A 23,616-nucleotide genomic window follows, 5' to 3' on the forward strand; every position below is an offset into this window, starting at 1 on the left:
CACTGCAACAAATGGTTTCATACAGATGTGTAAGACATGTACCACTGCAACAAATGGTTTCATACAGATACATGTGTTGTTGCATTCCTAATACATACGCATATGTATGTAGACACAGATATATTATAGTAACCATTACACAGTGTTTAAGTGTGAATATATAGCTTCACATTTTAAACTCTTACCATATTGTAGCTGAACCTCATTTACCTATTACTAGCGATACCTATTACATTGTAAAGTGTATTTAAATCTGGACACAGCATCTGTGTTTTGGTTTCAATTTTGGAAAAAAGCTCATACAGACATCCACTTTCAACACATCCATGGAGATCTTTTAGTCTTTAATGATTTGCTTTGTTAAATTATCAAACCAGTCTCGATAAAAAGGAAACAAAAAAGAAGAAGGATCCAAAAAGAACAAAAAGGTCTTGTTCAATCCTTCTGAAAAGAAAATATTTTTCAATGACTAAAAAAAGAAAGTAAAAGGCAATGAGAGCAGCCTGAGCTGAAGTCGACAGCAAATTAAAGATGTAACGGAGGGGTGTCGTGCACATGTCTGATCAGAGGGGTGGAGAAATACAAAGAGCAGGCGGCGCCTCTCACCAGTCTCGAGCTGATTGGCTGAGAGGGAAGAGGGGCCGCCACCAATAGAAGTGATGCTGAGGAGTAGGAGGAGGAGGAGGAGGAAGAGCAGGAAGGAAGAGTAGAAGCAGTAGTAGTAGTAGAAGGAGGAGGAGGAGGGAAGAAGCCACAGCGAACCACCTCCCCATCCTGCTGGGATCCCACAGAACCCCCTGTGGTAGCAGAGGGCCCGGGGCCCAGTCTGAGGACCAGGGGACCGTGGGGCCGGATGTGCTGCTGGTGGCTGGCAGCCAACAATTCATCACTGCCTGATGACTAACGTAGTTAAATTAAAACAAAAAAAAAAGAAGGAAAACAAAACCAAAGGCACCAAAAAAAAAAAAAAAAATTAAAAAAATAAGTTACTAAGTCACATGTCTGCAAAGACAATCAAAGACCATCAAGCAGTTGACAAAAAATGTTATGGAGATGATCTGGAATATTGAAACCTTTCTAATAAACATCTTCATCTCCATTTTCAATTCATTTCCATTGCAGCGAGTCTTCATTATTTGTGATCTGTAGTTTTCATCAGTAGCTGCAATTATCATACAGTACACTGTCAGACAACAAAGAGGCAGCCCTTACATTTTTTTTCCCCCAATTATAAGCCAGGTTGTTTAGCTAATTAGAAAAAAACTCTCAGGTACTGATCTGCCCTAGTACTAATACTCTAATACTAATAATTAATAATTAGTACCTAATAGTCTTCCTCTCAAAAACTCCTGCACTTACCGTATGGCACTGCTATTATAAATAAACCTTATTGTTTAGGTGTTACAAGCCACAGAGTAAAAAAAAAAAAGCTGCATGTTGAGCTGAGGGGAAAAGAAAATCACTAGAACGAACTTTTAAAAAGCTTGTCGTGCTTGAGTTGATGCGTGTGTGTGTGTGTGTGTGTGTGTGTATACCTCTGCGTCATTGATTCCTTGGACACACTTTGGACACTCCCAACAACTGGGCAGGTCTTTGTTCACCAGTCCTTCACCGGGAATCTTCAAAAACAAATGTTAACTTGTTAAAAGAGCAAACTTCACAAGCCTCTTGTCACAGTGTACCACAGTAATGCATAATGTCCCAATTCTTAGCTCTGATTCCTTTTTTTTGCAGTTAAAAAATTGTTTAAGAGAGAATTTTTTTTTTTTTTTTAAATTTTAAAAAAAAATTTTAAAAAAGTTTTTTAAAAGAAAACTTTATATAAGTTTCATTTAAAAATAATTCAGCAAAAGTTTTGGGGGGGAAACAGTCAGCAACTTTTCAAACCCTATTTTTAAAAAATGTTGGTACACTCCGATACCACTATACTGGTACATGCAGTATATGAATAGTGTTCAGTTCTACTCCATCTAAACTGTGTTGTACCGTGAGGCAGGCAGGGTGGACTATCTGTGCACAGTTGGAACACTCCATCAGGATAAGAGAAGGATCTCCACTATCCTCTTGATTGGGCTCCTTACAGATCTCACACACCGCAGACAGGGGGAGCCCAGGCTGAAAGTGACAGAGGGCAGGTTACAGGGACATCCATACGCATACGGTCTACACGCACTATGCCTCGATACCTGAGCTTCGTGATAGTTTCTACGGCTGATTTACGGGACAGCGAGCCCGACTTACAGACAGACATTGTCGTAGCACGCAGGTCTGCTTGAGCTTCCCTGGTCCTCCAAACTTCTTCATGTCTCTGCAGAAGTTGCACTCTCCGCACTCGGATCTTATACAAGCCTCACAGCGCTTACACCTTCAGAAAGACAGACAAAACATGGATGAACTGTAAAGATATATATGTGTCGTACAGCACGGTGATCTCTCTCAGTAGCTCTCTTTTCTCACCAACCTGACTCTGCGTCGCCTCAGCACAGACATGGAAGAAGCTGGTTTCTGTGGTCGAGGTATGATGGGTGTTGTGGCCAATTTAGGACGTGCTGGAGGAGGTGGGGTAGGTGGAGGCTGATACCAAAAAGGCTGATGTGTCGAAAAAAAAGAAACAAATCTCAATATACAGTGGGGCCCTGAGATACGAGCTACCCGAAAAAGGAGTTTTCCAAGTTACGAGTGAGCAACTATTGCAAGCTTTTCCTTGTGATACGGGGAAACGTCGTGTTAAGACATTTTTCCACTGCTGTATATGGATAGTGATATTTAAACCAGACACATCTATTTACATACACGAAGGAAGCATAAATGAGGCTTCAGTGTTTGGCCCTTAAAAACAGCCAACTTTAAATGTGCTTACCCTCTTTGGCCATTTGACAATGGGTTTTCCGTTGTAGGACAGATTGGGATTATCGTTAGCATGTTCTTTGAGAAGAGCCTGCAGAACATCACAAAGACGAAGAGGTGAGAGGACAATCACAGTGAACATGATGCATTCCATGAATCATGATAAAAGTACTGAACCAGCAATACTGAAGTAAAATCGACACAAACACCATAGTTACTGTGAGTTGTACCTTGATATGTGTCATGAGTGCTGGAGCGTTGTGAATCCCTGCTGGAACACACTTCTTACTGGAGGGCAGAGACTCCAGCTTTCCCAAAAGGTTCCACAGTCCCTCCAGCTCAAATGGAGTCAAGTGAGTCTTAGCTGCAGTCTTTTCACACTGCTCCTCCTCTTCACTATCTTCACCCTCCTCTACCTTCACCTGCTCAAGAGGATCAGAGGAGCTCGGCTTCTTAAGACCTGACAGAGGACGGGAGTGACATTTTATGTTGCAACCATACCATCAGTCAAAAACACAAAACCATTTGTAGTCTCTTATCATGATAAGGCGGTAATGTAAAATGTAGGTTAAAAAGTGATTAGAAAAGGTAAAAGTATAGAAGTTAACACACTAACAGGGTTGGGCGAAACTGTCAGAAAGATTAATCATTTTAATTATTTTCATTTTGCATGTAACAGTTAATATGACGATTAATAGATCTTTGCACTTGCATCACGGTTACCCCGTGTTCTATAATGATTCTTACAAACATCAGTTGAACTAACTTCTTTAATCAGACATAGAAATTAAACATGACGTATAGTTAAGTTAAGAAAAAAAGTCACATCAGTGATTATTTCAAATTTAAATAACATTGCATATACGCAAATTAAAAATAATTAATTCCAGGACACAGTACATTTTCATAGCGCCTTGTTATTCATTAATTCCATTGACAACTTGCAGGCTATTTTCAATTCTCACAATTATACGTGATAAAGTGCATCCCTTTTCAGCTCAACGCGACGCATTTTTTTTTTTTTTTTTTAAATACAGAAGTTTACAGAAGGAATTTTGGCAAAACTAATCATGCGGCACTACTCATAGTAATCAGAAAGTGACAACAGTTTTTAATGATGATCAATCACACAAGCCTACACACTAATTGTTAAAATTAGTAAAAAAGGAAAATGTGAAAAAAGTGGTCGAAATGAAACATACACAAAAAAATTTTAAGAGTGTATTAAGACTTTCAACATGTTTTACATTAGAGTGGTTTGGGAACGAGATAAGAAAAAAAAGTTTATTCTTCTTTGACGTACCAATACCCAAGGAGTGTTTCTGAAACTCTGGCGTTAGGTAGGAGGTCTTGGTAAGACAGTAGACGTAACGCTCCAAGACGTACCAGCACATTTCGTAGTAAAAGGGATAACGAAATTTCACTGGAACCTTCAGAGAACACAGAAAAACATTATGTATTAAAAAAAACACAGAAAAACAGGAATTTAACTGTATGAAGCTGGTGAATGTTTTCATTCTTACCCGTGTTCGATCTTCTATATTACAGATGTTCAGCTGCATGGGGATGTTGAAGCTGTGCAGGAAGTTTCCTCCAAACACCATGGAGTCAACAGGAGTGTAAACGGCGTGAATCCAGCCTGAGTGCAACACATTTAGAACATTTAAGACGTCACCGCTACCTGTCGACTACTAACATCACTCAAATGATCTTTTATAAGTTTTTACACTAACAAAGAGCTAATGCCAGGTACCTGAGGGTATAATGAAGGTGCAGCCCTGCTTTAGTTCAATCCTCTGACAGTCTGACACTCGGTCTCCAAGAAAAATGTCGCCCTGTTTCCCTGAAAGCACCCAGTTCTCATACATCTCCAGGTTCTGAGGGGTGGGCAGGATCAGCCAAAAGACCTGAATATATAAATACACAACTGCATTATCACAATCAGCGGTTCAAGGAATTTTCAAGAAATTTCCTCTTTGAAGACATAGTACAGTGCCTTCAAGCGGTTCAAGGAATTTTCAAGAAATTTTCTCTTTGAAGACATAGCACAGTGCCTTCACAAACAACTAAGGAAAAAAAATAAAACAGAATTTCCCAAACCCAGACTCAGCCCATCTATGTTCCCACCTTGCTTCCTCTCAGTATGTGATACCACACTGAGGTTCCTCCAAAGTCGATGTGAAAGTCTGTGTAGCAGCCCTCCACACTCATCAGACAATACCTGCAAACAAATATAATATATTTTATCTTAAGTCATACTGCAATGCTGAAACATGTTATCAAGATTCTAAAAAGTACATTATATGTTATACTTACTATTGTTTACCAAGTGAAATGCAAAGTGGAAAAACACGGAGAACCTACTTTTGTACTTTGGGGTACTGCATGTCGTTGATAGAATTTGTGGAGTCTCGTTGTCTCTCTTTCAAGTGACGTGGCCACATCTTGTCCCCCCAGTCAATCAGGTCCACCTTATGACAAACAACAACATGGAACAAATGTGGAATTAAGATGGATTTTGATAAAAAATTCAACATGGAACAAATGTGGAATTAAGATAAAAAAAAAAGATCAATTTTTAGATGATAACATAAATCATCATCCTGCGTTGTGGATGTACCGTGGTGGGTCTCTTGACCAGGTTCTCCAGCTTGGTGTGGCTGAACTCCAGACTGATGACATTGTACAGTTTCTCTCTCTGAGCCGGTGGTGTCTCATAGTAACGTGTCCACTGTGCCATGGACATCTCTGTCCCCTTCTGAGTGCTTACATCCATCACATCTATCATACGTCTGCTACCTGGTGAGGCAGTGTTTGTAGAGAGGTCAATGATAAGTGCTAAGACAGAGTATAGGAATAATGGGTTAAAAATGTAGATGTTTGTGTGTAACATCTTACCCACAAAAGTCTTCACGTCATTGACAGTGAAGTCAGGGTCAGGCATCCTACAAAACAGGCACAAGATAAGATTTTTGTTATTTTATTTATTAGAGCATGTTATGCTAAAGTCAGTAAATGACGGAGACGAACGGAAAATGCCTACTTTAGTCCAAGTCCATCTGGCTTGTCAAAGATGATGGGTTCCCTCAGACCACATCTCTGGATGAACTCGTAGGTGAAGTCTAAGTGCAAATATGACACACAGTAACAATAACTGATAAAAGGCTGTTTTATCTTTTGACCTTTGTGGCTTTAAAACTACATTCAATTGTCACAGTGTCTTTGCTTAGCTGTCAAAGCAGCTGCAAATAAAAAACTGCCAGAAAAAGATTCTAATAATTATAATATACAATAAATAAGTAAAAAAAAAACAACAAAGTCTAGGTTAAGATGTTAACCATTAGGACTTAGGAAAGAAACTTCTGGCTTCATGAAAGCTATATTACTAGTAATACGTGTATAATGTATTGATGGAGGTATTTATGTTAATGTTTACGAGTTAATGTTTAAGAGTGATATAAAACTGATGGAGGTATTTATGTTAATGTTTACAAAGACTTTCCACAGAAGAGTGATATAAAAACTTCCTTCCTGAGCTCACCCACCTTTTCCTTCCATGCGAACAACACGGTCAGAGCTGAACCTATCGCTGGTGACCTTCTCCTCCAGATCAAACATTCTTCTTCCATCAATCTCCTCATCAGAAATGGCATCATCGTGGTAACGCCGCCGGGTACCAGTCCGCTGGAAAGGAGCACAAAACAGATTGGATAGTGGAAGAATGTTAATACCACTAGGAACAACAATCTGAAAGATGTACTGTAAACTTTGTTATTTACTTTAATTAGTTTTTACAGCCTTGTTTGAATTTGGAAAACAAGACCAATTAATATTATTTCATCTCATAGCTGCAATTCCGAGTATTAAGAAAAAAAATTTTTTTTTGGGACAAGCAACGCGCAAACTCCACTATTTAAACATTTTTTTTTTTTTGGGACAAGCAACGCACAAACTCCACTTATTCAAACACTTTTAGAAAAACGCAAACAACAGTGAAGGTCACTGAGGGTATGTCGCTCAACAACTGGAATTAGAGATGAACAGATCAGCCCATATCACGGCACTCATTTTTCATTCTTTATTGATCTGGCAACAAACATAACCATTTCTCAAGGGTTCTTCAATGTTTGTATGAAAATGACTTATATTAAGGTCAACATCCACTACTTTACTACTAAATTACATAAAGTGATTTTGCACAAAAAAGTGACATGCATGTGGATATCGTCAGATCTCCACATGCACATAAGATCCCTTACCGTTTTGCCAGTGTTTGTAGACGTTAAATTCAAACTAAATTTAAAATTATAATTGTTGGTGTGTTTTTTCAACGTTTTCACTGTTGTGCTTTTATTTAGGGCACCCTCGGTTAAACACAAGAAAGAGACTTGATACTCACCAGTCTTTTGCTGTACCGAGGCTTGGAATCATCCATTATCACCCGGAAAAGCTACAAGATTGTGTTCAATACATGAGACGCGAAGAGCGCGTCTGTGCCTGGAGAAGGCGCTTGTTCACGGGTGAGCTTTTACCGAGTCAAAAGTTCAGTACTCCAGAAAAGTCACCAAAACGAATGGGACACACACTAAATGACCCAATGAATGTCATTGCATTACTACCCGCGGGCACAAGTCCTATTATTTAAAGATGTATAAATGAGAAAACGTGACCATTGTTAACAATTTATTGCATTGTTATTATTAGCATAGCATCGACACTGTTTGTAAACTCGCGCTTTATTTTTCACCCCTTTCCTAAACCAAACTTTACACATGTTTTGGCCGCAAGATTCTACCTGTTACCCATTTATATGTTTTTAAATTAAAAACGTTTTCATTATCTTTGGACAGTACTCATGCGCCTGCATTGTTGTTACCAGTCAGATACTTTCGCGCAGAAGCAGTCTCTGAACAGCCGCCATTTTCGATTCCAGCACAACACACCACTACGTCCCGCCTCAAACCCCCACTGGGCCAACCGTAGAGGCGCATGATGCGTCCTCATTGGACGACGGCAGGTGTCACTTTACGCAACAAATGCATAGCGCTGTAATTGGACGAAAAGTGTTTTGGGCGTGCACGAAGTGATAACGAACGTCTAATACCAGCACTACTGAATAACGACCTCGAAATCTTAGTGGGTGACGTATCTCAGTGGCAAGAGCTATTGGGCAGACATGCCGTCAGTCAGTAAACGTGACAAATCAGGCACCGATACAACAAATTGGAGGCCGCCCACCGCCTCTTCCGAATAAACCTGGTCATCACTCTAAAACTATCGGATTGCCTGTTAAATAACGTGTTTTTTTTCCTTACCCCCATTTTGAGCACTGGTCCGTCCGATTCCGTCTGCCCGTGTTAATCCGAGAAGTGTGACCTCTTCTGCGTCCCGTTATTTCCTCCTTGAGAACCTCACATCGCGGGGACACGTTTTGTTACCTTCACCCGAACGAGGAAGTGGCTGCGACTCCATACATGGAAGTTTGCTATGACAAAGCCACCGCTGATTGGCCACCGCGTGTTGCACGGCGCCTGTGATTGGTGGCTAAAACATGTCGGTCAAACAGCAGGAAGAATACGGCAAGAGGCCAGCTTACAAAAGCATATAATAGCTTCTCTATTATTTAGTACAGTTAGGTGCAATAGGATATTTTTGTTGACTATATAAACCCTCGACTAATCCACAATAATATCTCTATAGAAAATTTTATATAAAAAATGACCAAATTCTTTTGTGATGAACAGGACATTTACTGAGTAGAACAAAGCCACACACGTTATGCCTGCCTCATGAAAATGTTATCCTGTCCACTCCATAAACCATGTATATAACCCAATATAGCTATCCTCAGTGCAGACTACTTAATGTACCGTGGTGATTACATTAGTTGTGTTGGTCTGTGTGATATTAGGTTGACTGTCCCTGGTTGTATTACATCTGTATTTGGTTTCCTGACACCTCACTGCTGCATTGTGTTCCCAATATAATAACAAAGGATCTGTTTTGTAAATTAGGACTGTATGTAGAATTACAGTATTGTAAGGGCCAGGAACTTAGAACCAAGAACTCTGAGATTAAAGTCAAAATTCTGTCTTGAGTGAAAAGTCCGAAAACCAAGGGAATTCTTTCATATGTTGTCATGGAATCTAAAGGATGTGTGAATCTTTAAAATACATTTTGGAAGAATCATGCTTGATTTAGTAAATAAACACCTCGAGTGTCGTATACATAATTCTAAATTCTAGACTAACTGTTGTTTAAACATTTCAAGTGATCACCCAGGTACACAGAAAAATAACATATTTATTTTATTTTAAACAGCGCTATAAAAACATGTATGGAAGAACAGAAAACTTCCTTCCGTCCTACAAACTACAAAGTCATAGAACATTCAAAATTGTACGTTAGAGTTGTTATTACATCCGCAAATAAGTAGCAGCTATTTTAAAAAATTTCAACTCCTACGCTATTACATAAATAAATGTAAAACACAACGTAAAAATACCTGTAAAAAATACCAATGCTAAAACGTAAACAATTAAGAGGTGTTTTTTTTGTTCTGCATCTCCAATCATTTGTTTTTCATTTGATCATTTGAAAAAAAAAGTCAGCCTTTGAAACTTTTTGAGATCTGTTGCAGCCAAGCTAGCTACCAGTCGTCCCAGCAACAGTTCCCAGAATCCAGGAAACAGGAGCTCTGACCTTAAAGTAAAAGATCTAACTATTCTAAGTATTCTAAGAAAAAAAGTTGTTTTACAAAGCCCCTTGAATATCACATACTGTACGTCCTAGTTGCAGGCCCTTTAACCAGCCCGAATGCTACATATTTGACATCAGAGGTGTAGTTGCAGGCCCTTTAACCAGCCCGAACGCCACATATTTGACATCAGAGGTGTTAGGTTTTAACAAAAATGAGCAAGAGTCAGGCCATGACCTTAAGTTAGTTGGGAAGAAATGCACTACATGAAAAAAGCAGAGAAAACACACATTAACAAACAAACAACAAAGTTGTAAATACACAAATGACACGGATGTGAAGGCAGCATTTCTACTTGATGAAGCTGTAGATAAATGAGCCGAAGATAATGACGAGAATCACACAGCAGCAGAAGATCATCATTTGTTTCTAAAGGACAGAAGGGAGCAGGAAGCAGAGGCACAGAGTCGGTGTCATGTGTTCAATTGAGCTATTTGTGGTTGTGATTTTTACAATTTCTGAGCAAACAATTATCTTTCAGCGTCTTTTTGCGTTTGCTAATGTTTACCATTAGCTAAGAAGTTAACTACATTGGGCCTTTTTTTTTAAATAGTTGTTAACTTGTTTTTTGTAATGATAAATTTAGATATGATTTACCTCTAATTCTGTAGCTAATTTGTTGTATATTTGGTTCACACTGAGGAACGTTTTCAATAAATGTCACATTATTTGGTGCATTTTTACATCATTCTAATATAATAATTTTCTCAAGTTGCTTCTGACAAGATTTCTTGGTAGGCCTTTTCCCCTTTTAGTAATGATAACATTTGGCAGCTTTTTATTAAAACAGAGAAAACCTGGGTGTCTTGGGTCTACTTACCCTGCGTGCCTCCTGCTGGAACTTGGCTGCTTTCTTAGTGTCGGCCACCGCTCTCTCCACAAAGCCCACTGATTGGTCCATGTTGCTCTCAATCCTGTCAATCATGCAACCCTGGTGATGAGTAAGACAACACATATAGGAAAGATTGATGATCAAAAGGCAGGAAAGACATGTCTACTTCAAAATTTGAACCAACATGTACATTGCGTTTAAACCTGTCAGGAGTTGTGTAATAAGGAGTCATGCAATAAAGAAAAAAAAAAAAAAAAAAAATTAGCCTTAGGATAAATCTAGCTCAGGAGTTGCTAAACATTGCTAAAAAGTTAACTCAAAAAGAGCCATGGGCTTCCAATGGAATATGGCATATGGACATAAGTGTACCACTGCTGTATTGCATGGATGATAACAAGCCTCCAGTCACTAGGTGGCAGCAACTCATACAGTGGTTTGTCGAGATAAAAATATACATGTTATCAGGTTCTCAATAGTATTTCAATTCGCAGTGGTGTTGGTCGGAGGGAGGGGCGTGAAAACATTTCTGTCCCCAAGGGGGTGGGGGGGGCATGATGGTGAAGGTTCTATCTTGATACCTGGTTCTCGACTAGCATGGCAATGTCCACAAACATGTCATGGAGCTCCTTGATACTGCTCTCCAACCTCATAATGTCTTTATGGCGCGCCTCAATCTCATTGAGTGCCTGTTGGTTGATGTTTGAGGCCATGATCTTAGAAAGACAAAGAGAGAAAAAAAAGTCACTCAGGGAAAACTAATTAAACAGACTAAGAACACCAAGACAATGGAACAGAACATTTCTTAATAGCATTTCTGCCATTTTGGAAAGATCTTGTGGTCTTTATATGCCCTTGTAACATCGATTTGAAGGTCATCTGCTCAATGATGATGATGCACGATGCTATGTTCTGTCTGGAGGCCAGCCATTTTCTTACATCCAGACGAGATGAGTCAGTTTTCATAAATATTTTTCATCAACCCAATCTTTCAAATCTGAATGTAATTTCTCTCCTTGTGTCTGTCTTACTCCAGCTGAGAAGACAGCTGCGTTGCCTCCTTCAAGCATTTCCTCCAGTTCCTCATCAGTTGTTGCTTTCCCCGCTGTGAACAAAAATCATGAACAAACTTTTTTTTTTTTTTGTGGCAGTGCTATAAAAATATACATTGTGTTTGTAATCAGGAGTTACTCACTGATCTCCAGCTGCCGAGCAATTCGTCCTTTGCTCTTGTCTCTAAAGTCAAGCTGGGCCTCGTTGTACTTTGTCATCACTTCTACAAACTTTTTGGCCAGAATGCCATGCTAAGAAAAATAAAAGGGCACGTAAACACATTAGGTTTTGAACTACCGGTAGTATGTTTAGGTATATATATGAGTTACATGTCCTTTTGTCCAATATTGTCCAACTTTTAGATTATATCAGTACTTCTCAAATAGTGGGGGGGACGTGAGGGGCTTCCAGTGGAATATGGCACAAGGGACATAAGTGGTACCACTGCTGTAACACTTGAATGATAACAAGCCTCCAGTCACTAGGTGGCAGCAACTCACACAGTGGTTCGTACAGATACAAATATACATGTTATCAGGTTCTCAATTTTATTTAAATTCGCTGGGTTGTGGGTCGGGGGATAGGGGCGTAAAAACATTTCTGTGACATGACAGAAAATAACTGAGAACCGCTGCATTACATGAACACTCAACTTGATTGGAGTACAGTATATAGAAACAGATATCTGCAAACGATAACAAGCCTCCAGTCACTAGGTGGCAGCAACTCACACAGTGGTTCGTACAGATACAAATATACATGTTATCAGGTTCTCAATTTTATTTAAATTCACTGGGTTGTGGGTCGGGGCTAGGGTCGTAAAAACATTTCTGTGCCCAAGGGGGGCATGACAGAAAATAACTGAGAACCGCTGCATTACATGAACACTCAACTTGATTGGAGTACAATATATAGAAACATATATCTGCAAAAAAATAATCTAAAATATTGCCTCTGGGCCAAAGCGCCACGCAAAAAATAATCTAAAATAAAAAATATGGGCCAACATCACGCTGTCTGACCTGTGACTTGCGTATCCTCAGGTCGGCCGAAGCTCGCTCGTCCGTGTTTGACTCAAGCTGTTGCTCAATACCTGTAACACGACAAAACTATGACATTTACCGAACAAGAATGAGGAAAAACCGAGTGACGCAATCAAACACCTACTCTTGAGTTTGTTCCTGGCATTGCTGGCCGCCTTCTTGATTTCATTAGTCAGAGTTTCGACACCGTCTTGTGTTTCTGGCGGAGACATATAGAAAGAGATTGCTAACATTAACAACAACGACAATGGTGACAATGAGTTCAAATGTAGTTCAAATGTTCAGCCAAAATTAAATTTGCCTAAGCAACACAGCATTATTAAAATCAAAATATTGACAAAAATGTACATTATATAACTATAGGTAACACAAAACATTTTCAAAAAAAAATAGCTGAAGATTAGCTGGACATAACAAAAAGTATCTAAGAATTAAAATAACATCTACAAATTGGTAAAAAAAATAATATATATAATATATTAAAAGATATATATATTACCAAAAAAAGCTTAGAGTTAACTGAAGGGCAAGGAATCTGTCCAAAGATGACTAAAATTCAAGATTTAAATACCTGACATTTTGGCAAAAAAATAAATAAATAGATAAAAGATAGCTAAAGGTTAGCAAAAGAAAAAAAAAAAAAAAAATAGATAGATAAAAGATAACTAAAGGTTAGCAAAAAAAATTCTAAGCTTTACATTGTCTGTTGTTGTTGTTGTGTGTTTTTGTGTGCATTACTCTGGTCAGATGTTGGGGCCGACAAGATAGTGGAGTAGAGTTTTTTGATTTCGCCTACACTCTCGTCGATCTTGTCAATGCTGTTACGAATATCCTCAATCTGGAATGCACAAAAACCCAGATGTTAAAGAATTGTTTGTCAACTCCAAAACACCGCGAGTTCTTTGTTTATAGATCAGACCGTATACCTGGGCGAAGAAATCATCCATGAATGAATTGTTCTCCACAGGAACCTCGACATCATCAGCGGGAGCATCACTGTTCTGTTAACCACACGCATGCGTGCACACACATGTTATTTTTGGATTTTTATATAGTCTGTGTTAAATTTTATGATCTTTTGGCTAAACTTAGAACACGTGGGAAGGTTTTTAGACCGTGTTTGTTTCCCCTGTTAGGTAATATTCAACTATTTATAAAGAACCTGGAAAAATCTGTGCACAATATTAAGTTACGTCAAGCCAGTGGTTCTCAATTATTTTCTGTCATGGCCCGCCCTTGGGGATAGAAATGTTTTCACGCCCCCACACAGTGTTCACCTATTACTAATGAACAGCCTGCGGTTCATTGAAAAAACAACCTGCGGTTTTTCGTTGGAAGCCTCTCCCGCCCGCCACCCACGGCACCTCACCACACCTCACCACACCCCCAATGGGACTCGCCCCACTATTTGAGAAGTACTGTGTTAAGCTAAGTGTCGTCATTGCTGAGTTATTCATTTAATAGTCCTACATTTTCTGAAAATAAAAGTTAGTTCTCTCATGTCTGAGGTGCAGTGAACACATTTTAACTCTGCTCCACCTCTTATTTAAACATTTTTCATCTAATTTCAACAATTATTTTTTGTAAATATTTGACATGTTTTTTTTTTCTTTCACATAGTGTTTACCTATTACTGTATACTATAAGTGTTGTTCAAATTCAGATTTATGGCTGATAAAATACAATACAAGAAAGTAAACAGTTTTAAGTATAATAGAAAAAGTGTTTTGGTCTTATGTACATTTTAAATCATTCAATCTAATGTGTGGACATCCCTGGTCCACAATATACATATATNNGTTTCCACAAAACTGTTCAAATGTTCTAGTTTCAGATTAATTGATATTTTGGGGATAATTAGATGCTATTTCTGAGCTAATTTTCTTTTAGCTACAGTCGTACCTCGCTGTATTGTGGTTCGTGCCCTCAGTGCATTGCAAATTTTTAATATTTTAAATGTATTCTTGTGCTAAATAATTATTTTTAAAATTCCTATATTTTCATTATGTTTGAGTTTAAATAAGCATTTTCTAGCCTAAGAACAAAAATAAAAAATATATAATTAATATATAAATAATATATATAAGTATTCCAGTGGACTCACCACCCGCAGGAAGGTTTAGGTATGGTGCAATGTGATTTGGGTGGCGACTGCTGCCCCCGCAACCCGGTAACGGATAAGCGGATGAAAATGGATGGATGGATGGATATATATATATATATATATATATTATTTTGGTTTTTTTTAACAATCTAGACTTGGTTTAGCACAACTTTGCCTGTCCATGCTCATTCATTCCTCCATATAGTGGTAATGCGTTAGGCCTATGTTGAGAAATGTTTCACACACGCGCAAAAACTTAGCACCTTACCTCCCTTAGCTGAGCCAAACGGTCCTTCATCTTGACAACAAAAAACCCCCAAGAAATGGTGAGAAAGCGATGAATGGCGTGATGATGAGAAAACAACCTCACGGTCCTCAGCTGTTAAAATGGCTTCCTTGTGAGTCTGGAGCTTCTTCAATTAATCCTGGACAAGATCTGACCTGAGGTCAGCTGTCAGAGGGAGCGACAGAGAGTAAAAAAAAAAAAAAGTAGAAATACAGATTACTAAAGATGGAAAAAAAGGCCTTTCGAAGAAGTAAAAAATGTATTTAAAAGAACATAAAAGTAAATAAAAAAAAACAGAAAACAGATTTTACTCTCTGAGCTAATATTCATCCATCCAACCTGGGGCTGCAGTAAGCCTCTATCCTCTAAGAACGGATTAGGACAATAGTACTCAAGACGATAACACACTACCACGCCACACAGCCTCTCTCTGTGCTACAGGACTTAAGGACCATATGCTGATCTTTACACATTTTTTTCCCCCACATCAATTGGAAACAATATCTTAGCAATTGTAAAAGGTGAAAATAAAAAACAACCTGGTGTAAGATAGGTGTAAAAACACCAATAAACATAAAAAATATACTTTACTTACCATAAAGACTTTGGGATGCATTTGTGTGTTATATTTTCCTTGTAAATGAAGAAACTCGCTTGCTTTTATGAAACATGTCTCTAACTGATAAACAAAGTTCAAATAGATCGATGGTAAAGAACATTTTTTATGTTGACTTAAACATATTTAGTTGAATCAGGTCTTTTTTTTTTCTAAACAATAAATTAATATTTATCTCGTGCACTTCTTCGGGAGAGCTTTTACTAACTGTAATATTGAATTTTGAGTTGTAAAAAAAAAACAACACCTGCATTTCAGTATTACGACGAGACACATTAATAACAAATAAATACACGTATAGTGCAAAAAATATTTATACCAAAAGTATATACACCACAATCAGACCGGGAATTATTAAAAGTATTAAAAATAAAACACTATTGACCACTCTGTCAGATAAGTGGCCTTGTAAAAATCACTGCACATGAGCGTCACTGCCCCCTATTGGATTGTTAATGTATATAACATTCACTTGTCAATATACAAATTAACAAAAAGTGCAAAAATTGACGACCAGCCTCCGGCTCTTTTTTAGAAAGTACCCTACCGTTACATTGGTAAAACTTTGAGATTTTGTTTCATTTTTAAATCTGAAAATAGGTTTTCTGTCGCCAATTTCGACTTTTTTTTTTTTTTTAGATATGAACCTAGAGTAGGTATTTTATTTTTTCAAAACGTGTATTTCCGTGAGCAAGTATCTTTACAAAAATGAAGTGACACTTAATCGTCTTTTCAAAATCCGCAACCTTAAAAAAAATCTCTGGTATTTCCGACTATTCCTTTGGAACATTGAAGGCAGCACGGTCACTCCCCCTTTTTACTGTGTGTTAAAGACGTCGACACCGTCGCCTTCACTTACAGGAGGTCCAGAATCTTTGGACGAACCTTTTAACGAGTCACTCCAAGGCCGAAAGACCGTCAACAGACAAGGTAATTGATTCAGAACAAACAAAGCTTCTTTTTCACTGTTAAATCATGGAGAATCTATCGAGTTTTATAATCATTATATATGTTCGGCAATGAATTTGCTCTCCGCGAATTTATCACGAGTGAATGCAACAGTATCAGGTTTTAAAATGACAATTACCGAGAAACGTTTCTGAAATGTATTATTTATTGCTATTTATTGATGGTTATTGGACAGACTAGGGCGGGGCATTTTCTCATCCCAGTGCTGTGGCGTCCTACGTAGAGGTCCTGCCGCGCGGCTGCCGCGCACACTTGCTAATAACCGAGCCGCATGCGGCCGCGTTCGCTTTATATAATGTCTTTTGTTTTTGGATAACAATTTATTCATCATTCGCTTTGGTGTGCATCAATACTGTGTTTGAGGCCACGCCCCGTTTTTTTTTTATTAATGACCCGTGATAATTGAATCCTTACTACCTTGGTATCGCTTTGTTTGATAGCAACTTAAATGGCATCTTGCTTATTTGCCATTCCCCCATTCACCACCGAAACAAACCTTGTATGCAACAAGTTCTATTTCTATCACATTTTCATTAAACGCTTAGAGTTATGGAGGATATAATGGGCATTGAGTTATGTTTTATATTATTTACATGTAAACACTGGAGGAAGCCGTTGCACATACGAAGTTGAGCTAATGTCACCGATCCAATTAAGCATTTTGGTCGAGAAAAACATGATGATATTAAAAACATATCTATATCTAAAACATAAAAACAAAGTACGTGAAAGTAATATGCATATAAATGTTATATAAATATTTCGGGATAAACCACAGCATTGAAGCAGTTTTTCTTTTGGTGGTTTAGGAAACACGAGCACCTCAACTCTTTCCGCCTCTTTTTTTTTGCTGCATTTCTTATTCAAAAACACAGTTTTAAAACTGTCCCGGCGAGTGTCCTAGCTTTCAACAAATGTCAAACTGAGGGACGTTTAACTCTAGAAAGAGGTGTGACTGGACAGGGACGTTTTCTGTTTGTGTCTCTAGGCAGTTTGCTGTGCTGCTCACTGATTTTCTTCATGGTCTGGCATACCACCAGAGGGAAACTCCTCCCTTCCCCACATTTGCTTTGTTACGAGGCCTTCAGGTTCAGTCAGGGAAAAAACGCATCCTGGAAACCATTGTTTTTGAGAAAACTTCCCAGTTATTCACTGCAGTAAAAGTATAACCCCAATGATTTAGTCTCAGTAAGAGGCAGCTACATTTGGTCCACAGAAATGCAATGCATGATTATTATACCTGGACACTTTTGAAAGAACGCCATTTTAAAACCGTGACACACTCACAAACGATTCTAAAGCAACTGGTCCATAATTAAACATACAATATAAATGACAACAATTTGGTCTTTTTATTAGTTTTTATGTTAATAATTGGACAAAGAAGTATCAAATTTGCCCACCATGTGAAATTGAACTTCAAACTGCACACATAATTATTTGAAACTTGCCGACAGAAGTGTTGTTATTTTGTGCAGATTAAAATAAGGTGCACAGATTGAGCAACTATTAATACTTACTAGTAACTATTATTAAATACTTTTTTTTTCATTCACAAAACTTAATTTTACATACATTTTTTAAACAAACTGTCAACCTCTCAGTGTTTTATACTTACAGCGTTCGTTTGAAATTTAAAATAGAAAAAGCTGTTGTCAGCCAGTCATTATAGTAACGTGTGAATTCACCTACAGTGTTTTGTTTTTTTATCAATTGACATGAATACCAGTTGCATACTGTTCTGGCGCTGTTGTGCTAATTTAAGCTCCAGTACCGACTCAGAATAGAAAAGCAGCAGCTGAGCCAAAGGTGGTTGCAGACTGTGGAGAATGCAGCTGTGTCTGGTTGCAGACTGTGGAGAATGCAGCTGGAGATGAGCATTGAAAACAAATAAAATCTACTTCATTCTTTAAAATGTCATAAAAAAAAAAAAAAATCTACTTCATTCTTTAAAACGTCAATGCAAATTGAATTAAGTAATCCAATTTGCGTAGTAAAACCGCAGTTTCTCTATTTGAGGATCGAGGAATTTGGCATAATAAGGTATTTTATTGCCCATAAAAATGTAAAAAAAAAAAAAAAATAGCAAAACCTGATATTTTTGGAAAACCTCTGATCATTTCTTTGATTATAAACTGTAGTAATGCTACATCTAGAACCCAAACCTAAACAGAAGCAGCTTCACTGTTGGAACGGAAGGAGGTCAATGAGTAAACCACTTCACTCAGGTTATCACTAATCACTGGAGGTTGCGTGTGAGTGTTTGAACACCGACCCTTATCAGCAGGTTTTAGCAGAGTCATGTGACCCCCGAAGATCAACAACAGCTACTCCAATCAATTAATCAAACAAACATCGGAAGCGGTAGTCTGAAAGTAAAGTAATGTCTGAATCTCTGCGAAGGAATTGCGGCTAAAGTGGCCAAGTTTCTCTTGGCGGAGAGGAGGAAAGTTTTCGTCCATAGAAAAAGTAAAGAAAAACTAAAAAAAAAGTAAGACTCTGACAGTGACAGTTTGATCTCATACTGTATACCAGGCATGGGCAAACTAAGGCCCGGGGGGCCGGATGCGGCCCGTTCAGCTTTTTAATCTGGCCCGCCAAACTTTAATTTATATAATCATTATACATCTGCCCTTTCCCTGCAATACCAACCTTTCCCCAATAGATGGCATAGGAAAAGTATTTTAGCCTTTATGCATGACTTTTACATGTCATTTATCTTGGTTCACACAAACGCTCTATCTATCTGCTCCTGACCCGGGTCCCCTTGTTCAGTTTTAGGACAATTGTGGTCTACAAGTCAAAAAGTTTGCCAACGCCTGCTGTAGACCCTTTTTTGACAAAGCTTTAAATTAAAGGTGTTACAATGCAGTCTGCGCAGATCTAGGACTGCAAAACAAAAACTAAATCTACTGAATATGAATGGAAGGATTTGATACATACACGGAATATTTTTATCAAAGTAAATGTACATAAAAAAAATTGGAATTTCAAGGGTTGGTATTGGATGTCCATTTTGTCATTGTTTTAAAAGTAGTACTTTTTTTTTTAACCTTGAAATCTCTAATATTAATACTTATAATGCCAATTGGCAGCTTGTGTTCATATATGTGCATGTGCAAAAAAAAAAAAAAATGGCCCAGACATTCACGCTGTAATCACTCACATTTAAAGGTGATTTGCTTTTTAACACTGAGCTCAGCTCTAGTAGTTTTGCCAGTAGGTGACGACGCGAATGTTAGAATGTGGACACGTTCTTTAAAATTTGGGAAATGGTTTAAAAAACACTTGGACGTAGAATATAATATCCGTCTTGTCTGCAGATGATGTGGATTGCTGTGGTACTGCTGGCTGCATCTGCTGCTCTACACGTGGGTGAGTATCCTCTAATTCACTCCTTGAACCAAAACAACAATACTGAATTAGCTCCACGCGGGCGGGTTAGCATTCTTGAAGGATGGGGTCGGAAGGGACCTCGCAGACGTTAACTTGTGCCTCTTTGTTTCTCTTTTTTTTTTAAAGAATCCTATGGCGTCCACGGTCGTGAGCGATTGGCCCATGGTCGCATGCTGAAAATCTATCTGTCCAAGAACTGTCATTCATTGGTTTTTGAGCCAGCGCATGATGTAGGCGCCCGCAATGTGTACTGGGTGAAAGGCCGGACCACGTAAGAAACAGTATTTTGCATTACCGTTACTTTTGTATACGGCGGCATCACTGGCTGCACCAAAAAAACAAAATTGAAATACAATACTGCCATCTACTGGGCTGGAGTGTGTGTATCAGTGGCCAAAAGTGTGACAGAAATAAAGGAATTTTTTTTTTTTTTTTACAATCCCTATTTAATTACATCATGTATATCAACAGAGCATACTCTTGAGATATTTTACCGACAATCAAAACCTAATTTTCACCTTTCTTTTGAGAACTAAGGCCCCAAATTATCACACTGTGCGTGTGGAATTTTGATGTTTTATTGTTGTCTGAAAGACTTTTTGAATAATAAAGACACCTGTGTCATGACTGTCTTTCCTGTCATCCTCCGCAGGTCCACTAAAGGCCACGTGTCCGGCACAGGAAGTGAACGACGCTGGTACCTAGACAAGGTAAGAAGTTTTTTTTTTTTTTTTTTTTCGCTGAGAGAACATTTTTCAATTTTTGTCTGCTGTTACGTCTACGACACTTTTAATTGTTTATTTCTCAAACTTCATGTGTGACATTTCAGGTGACTTACGAGGACGAGGGATCCTACATTCAGGCAGATCTATGGGACAACCTCATCTCCACTGTGCGAGTTGTAGTTACACGTGAGTCATGTAACCCTTTTTTTTTTTGTTGGAGCTGATAAAGGCTTCATTTTCCACTATATTATATTATTATATTTTCTTTTTTTCCAGCCAGACATATCTATGAGAAGCGAATGCTGGACGAGAGTTTTTACATCTCCATGGAGGGCATACAGCTCTACGAGGCTACACTCGTTTACACTGGAGAGGATGGAAACGTAACACTGGTGAGTGGGAGAGCGTGAACAGATGACGGGCCGTGAAAAATCATTCTACAGGTCCTTCTGTCTCTAAATTAGTGGTTCTTAATTATTTTCTGGCCACGCCCACCCCTTGGGGACAGAAATGTTTTTAAGCCACCCCAATCGCGAATTGAAATACTATTGAGAACCGAACACCATGTATATTTTTTCTCTCACTGCGCCCCCTAGGGGGGCCCCTCCCTCTAAATATTTCAATTCAGATAGATTTCTTTTTTATTGCTCAACATGTATTTTAGAACTTATACTTAGATGAAATTAAACCTTTCTACTTGTGACTATCGTGTCTCAAGTAGAAATAAGTAGAAATATTATAATAATTAGAAATTAAACCTTTCTACTTGTGACTATTGTGTCTCAAGTAGAAATAAGTTATTTATGCTATCTTAACATAATAAATAGCAAAATATTATGCACGCAACGAGATTTGAATTATATTTGTTTAAGAATCTAAACAGGAAGTACAGTGATAAAATATAAGGCTCTACCTGTAACAGGAAGTACAAGTAAGTCACAAGCGGCAAAAACATGCTAAATCTTCGCATACTGCACATGTATCCAAAAATTAGTTAAATATAACTTGAGCAAAAATATACTAGAGCAGAAATACATGACAGTTACAGGTAAATGGTTTCCCCTTCCCAGAGTTGGACACTGTCCCCTATCGACAACGTTTACGGCTATTGCGCCTTACAAATCTTCAACAAAGTAAATAAAACCAAATCAGTCAGTGCAATTTTCTCTAATAAATGAAAATGTTAAAAAAAATGATTCATTTGAGGTGGGGGAACTAACGGAAAGATTGTCTCACCTTCAGGTTCGTGATGGTATGATCCAGCAGGGAAACCTGATAAACTTTGGGGGTCAGGTTAAAACCCACTCGTACTCAGGCATTGAGATCACACTAACGAATACCAGCCAGGGCTTGTACACACTGAGAGACCGCAAGGGCCGGGTGGTGTCCATAACCAAGATGGAGCTGACAGGTGAGCCAGTGAAGGTCCTCAGCAACTGTTACAACTGTTCATTCATCCTTACCGGTGCTGAGGAGTTGTGATTGCGCAACGTTCGCTTCGCCTTCTCACAAATGATTCTCCCTGTCGCCGGCCAACTGTTTTTGGGTGATCCAAATCAGTAGCAACTTTTTTCCCACTTCTTCTCATGTCTGAGAGCTTTGCTTTTGTGATCACAGTCACTCCTTTGGTAACCTTAGCTTCATCCTTCTTTCCTTGCTCTTAAGGATGGTACAAATTGACGACTATGCTAAGTCATAAACGATACTCTCACGCTTTCGTATACACTTCTATTGCTGTCCTCACGATTTTTCTTTGCGCCTTTCTACTTTCACTAGCATTTTTCGGTGCCATGGTGATTTATGAAATAAAAATAAAAAAATAATAGAACTAGCATGATGCAAGAAATAGCAGTAAAATCAGACAGTAGTTGTTAGCGTGTATATCCCAATTTTTTTTTTCGATATTTTTTTTACCCTCCCCGAATAATATTAATTGAGTCCCTTATTCATGGGGAATGGGGAAATTTACAGAGTGAGTCTTTGCAACCAACACAGGCTGCCACTGGGGGCACCGTTAGCGACGTGTGGTTTCTTTTGGGAATCGAAGCAAGGGCTCTCTGCTCTCTTCTTGCAAGGCAGGCATGCTGACATATGTTAAAAATGATAATTAATACATAATAATTATTATCATAATTAATAAGCATGAATTTAAATGTATACTTGTTATTTGTTATTTAGTGTAATGTTTTAGTCTACGTGAAATAAATGTTTCGGTAAATGTGACTGTTGTGATGTAAATGTCGCACCTTCACTTCTTCATTGTCACTGCAGACCACCATGACGGAAACCCATTATTGGCTCTGCTCCTGCTGCTGGGAATCCCGGCCGGAGTCTGCTGCTGTTGCCGGAAGAAGATCTTTAAAAAAAAGGCCACGATGGCTACAACCAACCAGGTGAATAGACAGTTTCCCAAATGTATTCTTACATTATAACCAATTCAACCCGGGGGCCTTTTTCTGTTGTAACTTCAGCTCACATTTTTTTTTGCTTCCTTTACCTTTTTATCCATTTCTATTTGGTGCAAATGAGTTAATCTGATAGCTAATAATTTTAGCTATTTTTCAGCTAACCTTAAGCCTTTCACCCTTTACAAAATGTAGCTATTTTGGTTTTAATTTTAACAGTTTAATCTTCTACACTGAAACAAGGAAACTAATGTTGAATACCACACGTAACATGGGCAAAAAAACATTTTTTTTGCATCTGTATTTTGCACCGTTGCTCAAATTTAAGACACGGTTGCGGTCCGATGGAAAGATTTGCAACGTAACGCGTCTGTCCCTCCGTATTCCTTGTATTTCTCAGAGTACGTCTGACACTGTGCATCTTCCTCCCACTGGACCTGTTGGACCTTCTCCTCCCTACACTACTGTTCCTGGACCAGCAGGACCGGTGAGACCCTTGTTTTTAGTCAGACTGAAATAAAGTTTTTTTTTTTTTTTTTTTTTTTATTTTTTAGAAATATGGTTTTGGGACGGGGCATGAACCGAG

General features: G+C 38.3%; 3 protein-coding genes across 6 annotated transcripts in view; 1 reads left to right on the forward strand and 2 right to left on the reverse strand.

Moving 5' to 3' along the window:
- kdm2aa (lysine (K)-specific demethylase 2Aa) overlaps nt 1-8,493 on the reverse strand; it is a 14,921-nt gene extending 6,428 nt beyond the window's left edge. Inside the window, exons 1-17 of one of the 4 annotated variants that reach the window (XM_017035355.2) lie at nt 7,247-8,072; nt 6,393-6,531; nt 5,891-5,969; nt 5,746-5,792; nt 5,468-5,646; nt 5,212-5,318; nt 4,975-5,068; nt 4,601-4,754; nt 4,371-4,486; nt 4,151-4,277; nt 3,078-3,307; nt 2,861-2,938; nt 2,462-2,589; nt 2,242-2,365; nt 1,987-2,115; nt 1,536-1,619; nt 607-900 (exon numbers count right to left, since the gene is read on the reverse strand). In XM_017035355.2, the coding sequence (XP_016890844.1) occupies nt 607-900; nt 1,536-1,619; nt 1,987-2,115; nt 2,242-2,365; nt 2,462-2,589; nt 2,861-2,938; nt 3,078-3,307; nt 4,151-4,277; nt 4,371-4,486; nt 4,601-4,754; nt 4,975-5,068; nt 5,212-5,318; nt 5,468-5,646; nt 5,746-5,792; nt 5,891-5,969; nt 6,393-6,531; nt 7,247-7,282 (2,145 nt within the window). In that variant the 5' untranslated portion in view covers nt 7,283-8,072. Of the gene's footprint in view, nt 1-606; nt 901-1,535; nt 1,620-1,986; nt 2,116-2,241; nt 2,366-2,461; nt 2,590-2,860; nt 2,939-3,077; nt 3,308-4,150; nt 4,487-4,600; nt 4,755-4,974; nt 5,069-5,211; nt 5,319-5,467; nt 5,647-5,745; nt 5,793-5,890; nt 5,970-6,392; nt 6,532-7,246; nt 8,073-8,162 lie in introns of those variants that run through there. The other 3 variants (XM_025058755.1, XM_008317780.3, XM_025058754.1) reach the window with 3 other exon arrangements.
- A 1,361-nt stretch (nt 8,494-9,854) lies between these two features.
- Nucleotides 9,855-15,095, reverse strand: stx3a (syntaxin 3a). Its single transcript, XM_008317779.2, has 10 exons — nt 14,902-15,095; nt 13,456-13,530; nt 13,268-13,367; nt 12,654-12,728; nt 12,509-12,579; nt 11,629-11,737; nt 11,465-11,538; nt 11,015-11,149; nt 10,425-10,535; nt 9,855-9,973 (listed from the first exon to the last, which is right to left on the reverse strand). Exons 1-10 carry the CDS (start codon nt 14,929-14,931, stop codon nt 9,896-9,898), a joined length of 858 nt encoding a protein of 285 aa, XP_008316001.1. The 5' UTR covers nt 14,932-15,095; the 3' UTR covers nt 9,855-9,895.
- A 1,096-nt stretch (nt 15,096-16,191) lies between these two features.
- On the forward strand, nt 16,192-23,566 carry LOC103384322 (uncharacterized). Its single transcript, XM_008317804.3, has 9 exons — nt 16,192-16,465; nt 19,828-19,879; nt 20,027-20,171; nt 20,553-20,610; nt 20,730-20,811; nt 20,902-21,017; nt 21,868-22,036; nt 22,897-23,018; nt 23,431-23,566. Exons 2-9 carry the CDS (start codon nt 19,828-19,830, stop codon nt 23,548-23,550), a joined length of 864 nt encoding a protein of 287 aa, XP_008316026.1. The 5' UTR covers nt 16,192-16,465; the 3' UTR covers nt 23,551-23,566.
- The last annotated feature ends 50 nt before the right edge of the window (nt 23,567-23,616 follow it).

This window comes from Cynoglossus semilaevis, chromosome 9, assembly GCF_000523025.1.
Source record: "Cynoglossus semilaevis isolate Cse_v1.0 chromosome 9, Cse_v1.0, whole genome shotgun sequence".
Taxonomy (NCBI): domain Eukaryota; kingdom Metazoa; phylum Chordata; class Actinopteri; order Pleuronectiformes; family Cynoglossidae; genus Cynoglossus; species Cynoglossus semilaevis.

What these genes read in the sequence shown, in the direction of transcription:
- LOC103384322 (XM_008317804.3), top strand. Translation starts at nt 19,828, where the DNA reads ATGATGTGGATTGCTGTGGTACTGCTGGCTGCATCTGCTGCTCTACAC. An exon ending in ATCTGCTGCTCTACACGTGG is followed by an intron (nt 19,880 to 20,026) that starts GTGAGTATCCTC and finishes TTTTTTTTAAAG; the next exon opens with AATCCTATGGCGTCCACGGT. An exon ending in TGTGCGAGTTGTAGTTACAC is followed by an intron (nt 20,812 to 20,901) that starts GTGAGTCATGTA and finishes CTTTTTTTCCAG; the next exon opens with CCAGACATATCTATGAGAAG.
- stx3a (XM_008317779.2), bottom strand. Translation starts at nt 14,931, where the DNA reads ATGAAGGACCGTTTGGCTCAGCTAAGGGAG. An exon ending in TGCCAGGAACAAACTCAAGA is followed by an intron (nt 12,580 to 12,653) that starts GTAGGTGTTTGA and finishes GTCGTGTTACAG; the next exon opens with GTATTGAGCAACAGCTTGAG. An exon ending in TGCTCGGCAGCTGGAGATCA is followed by an intron (nt 11,539 to 11,628) that starts GTGAGTAACTCC and finishes TTTTGTTCACAG; the next exon opens with CGGGGAAAGCAACAACTGAT.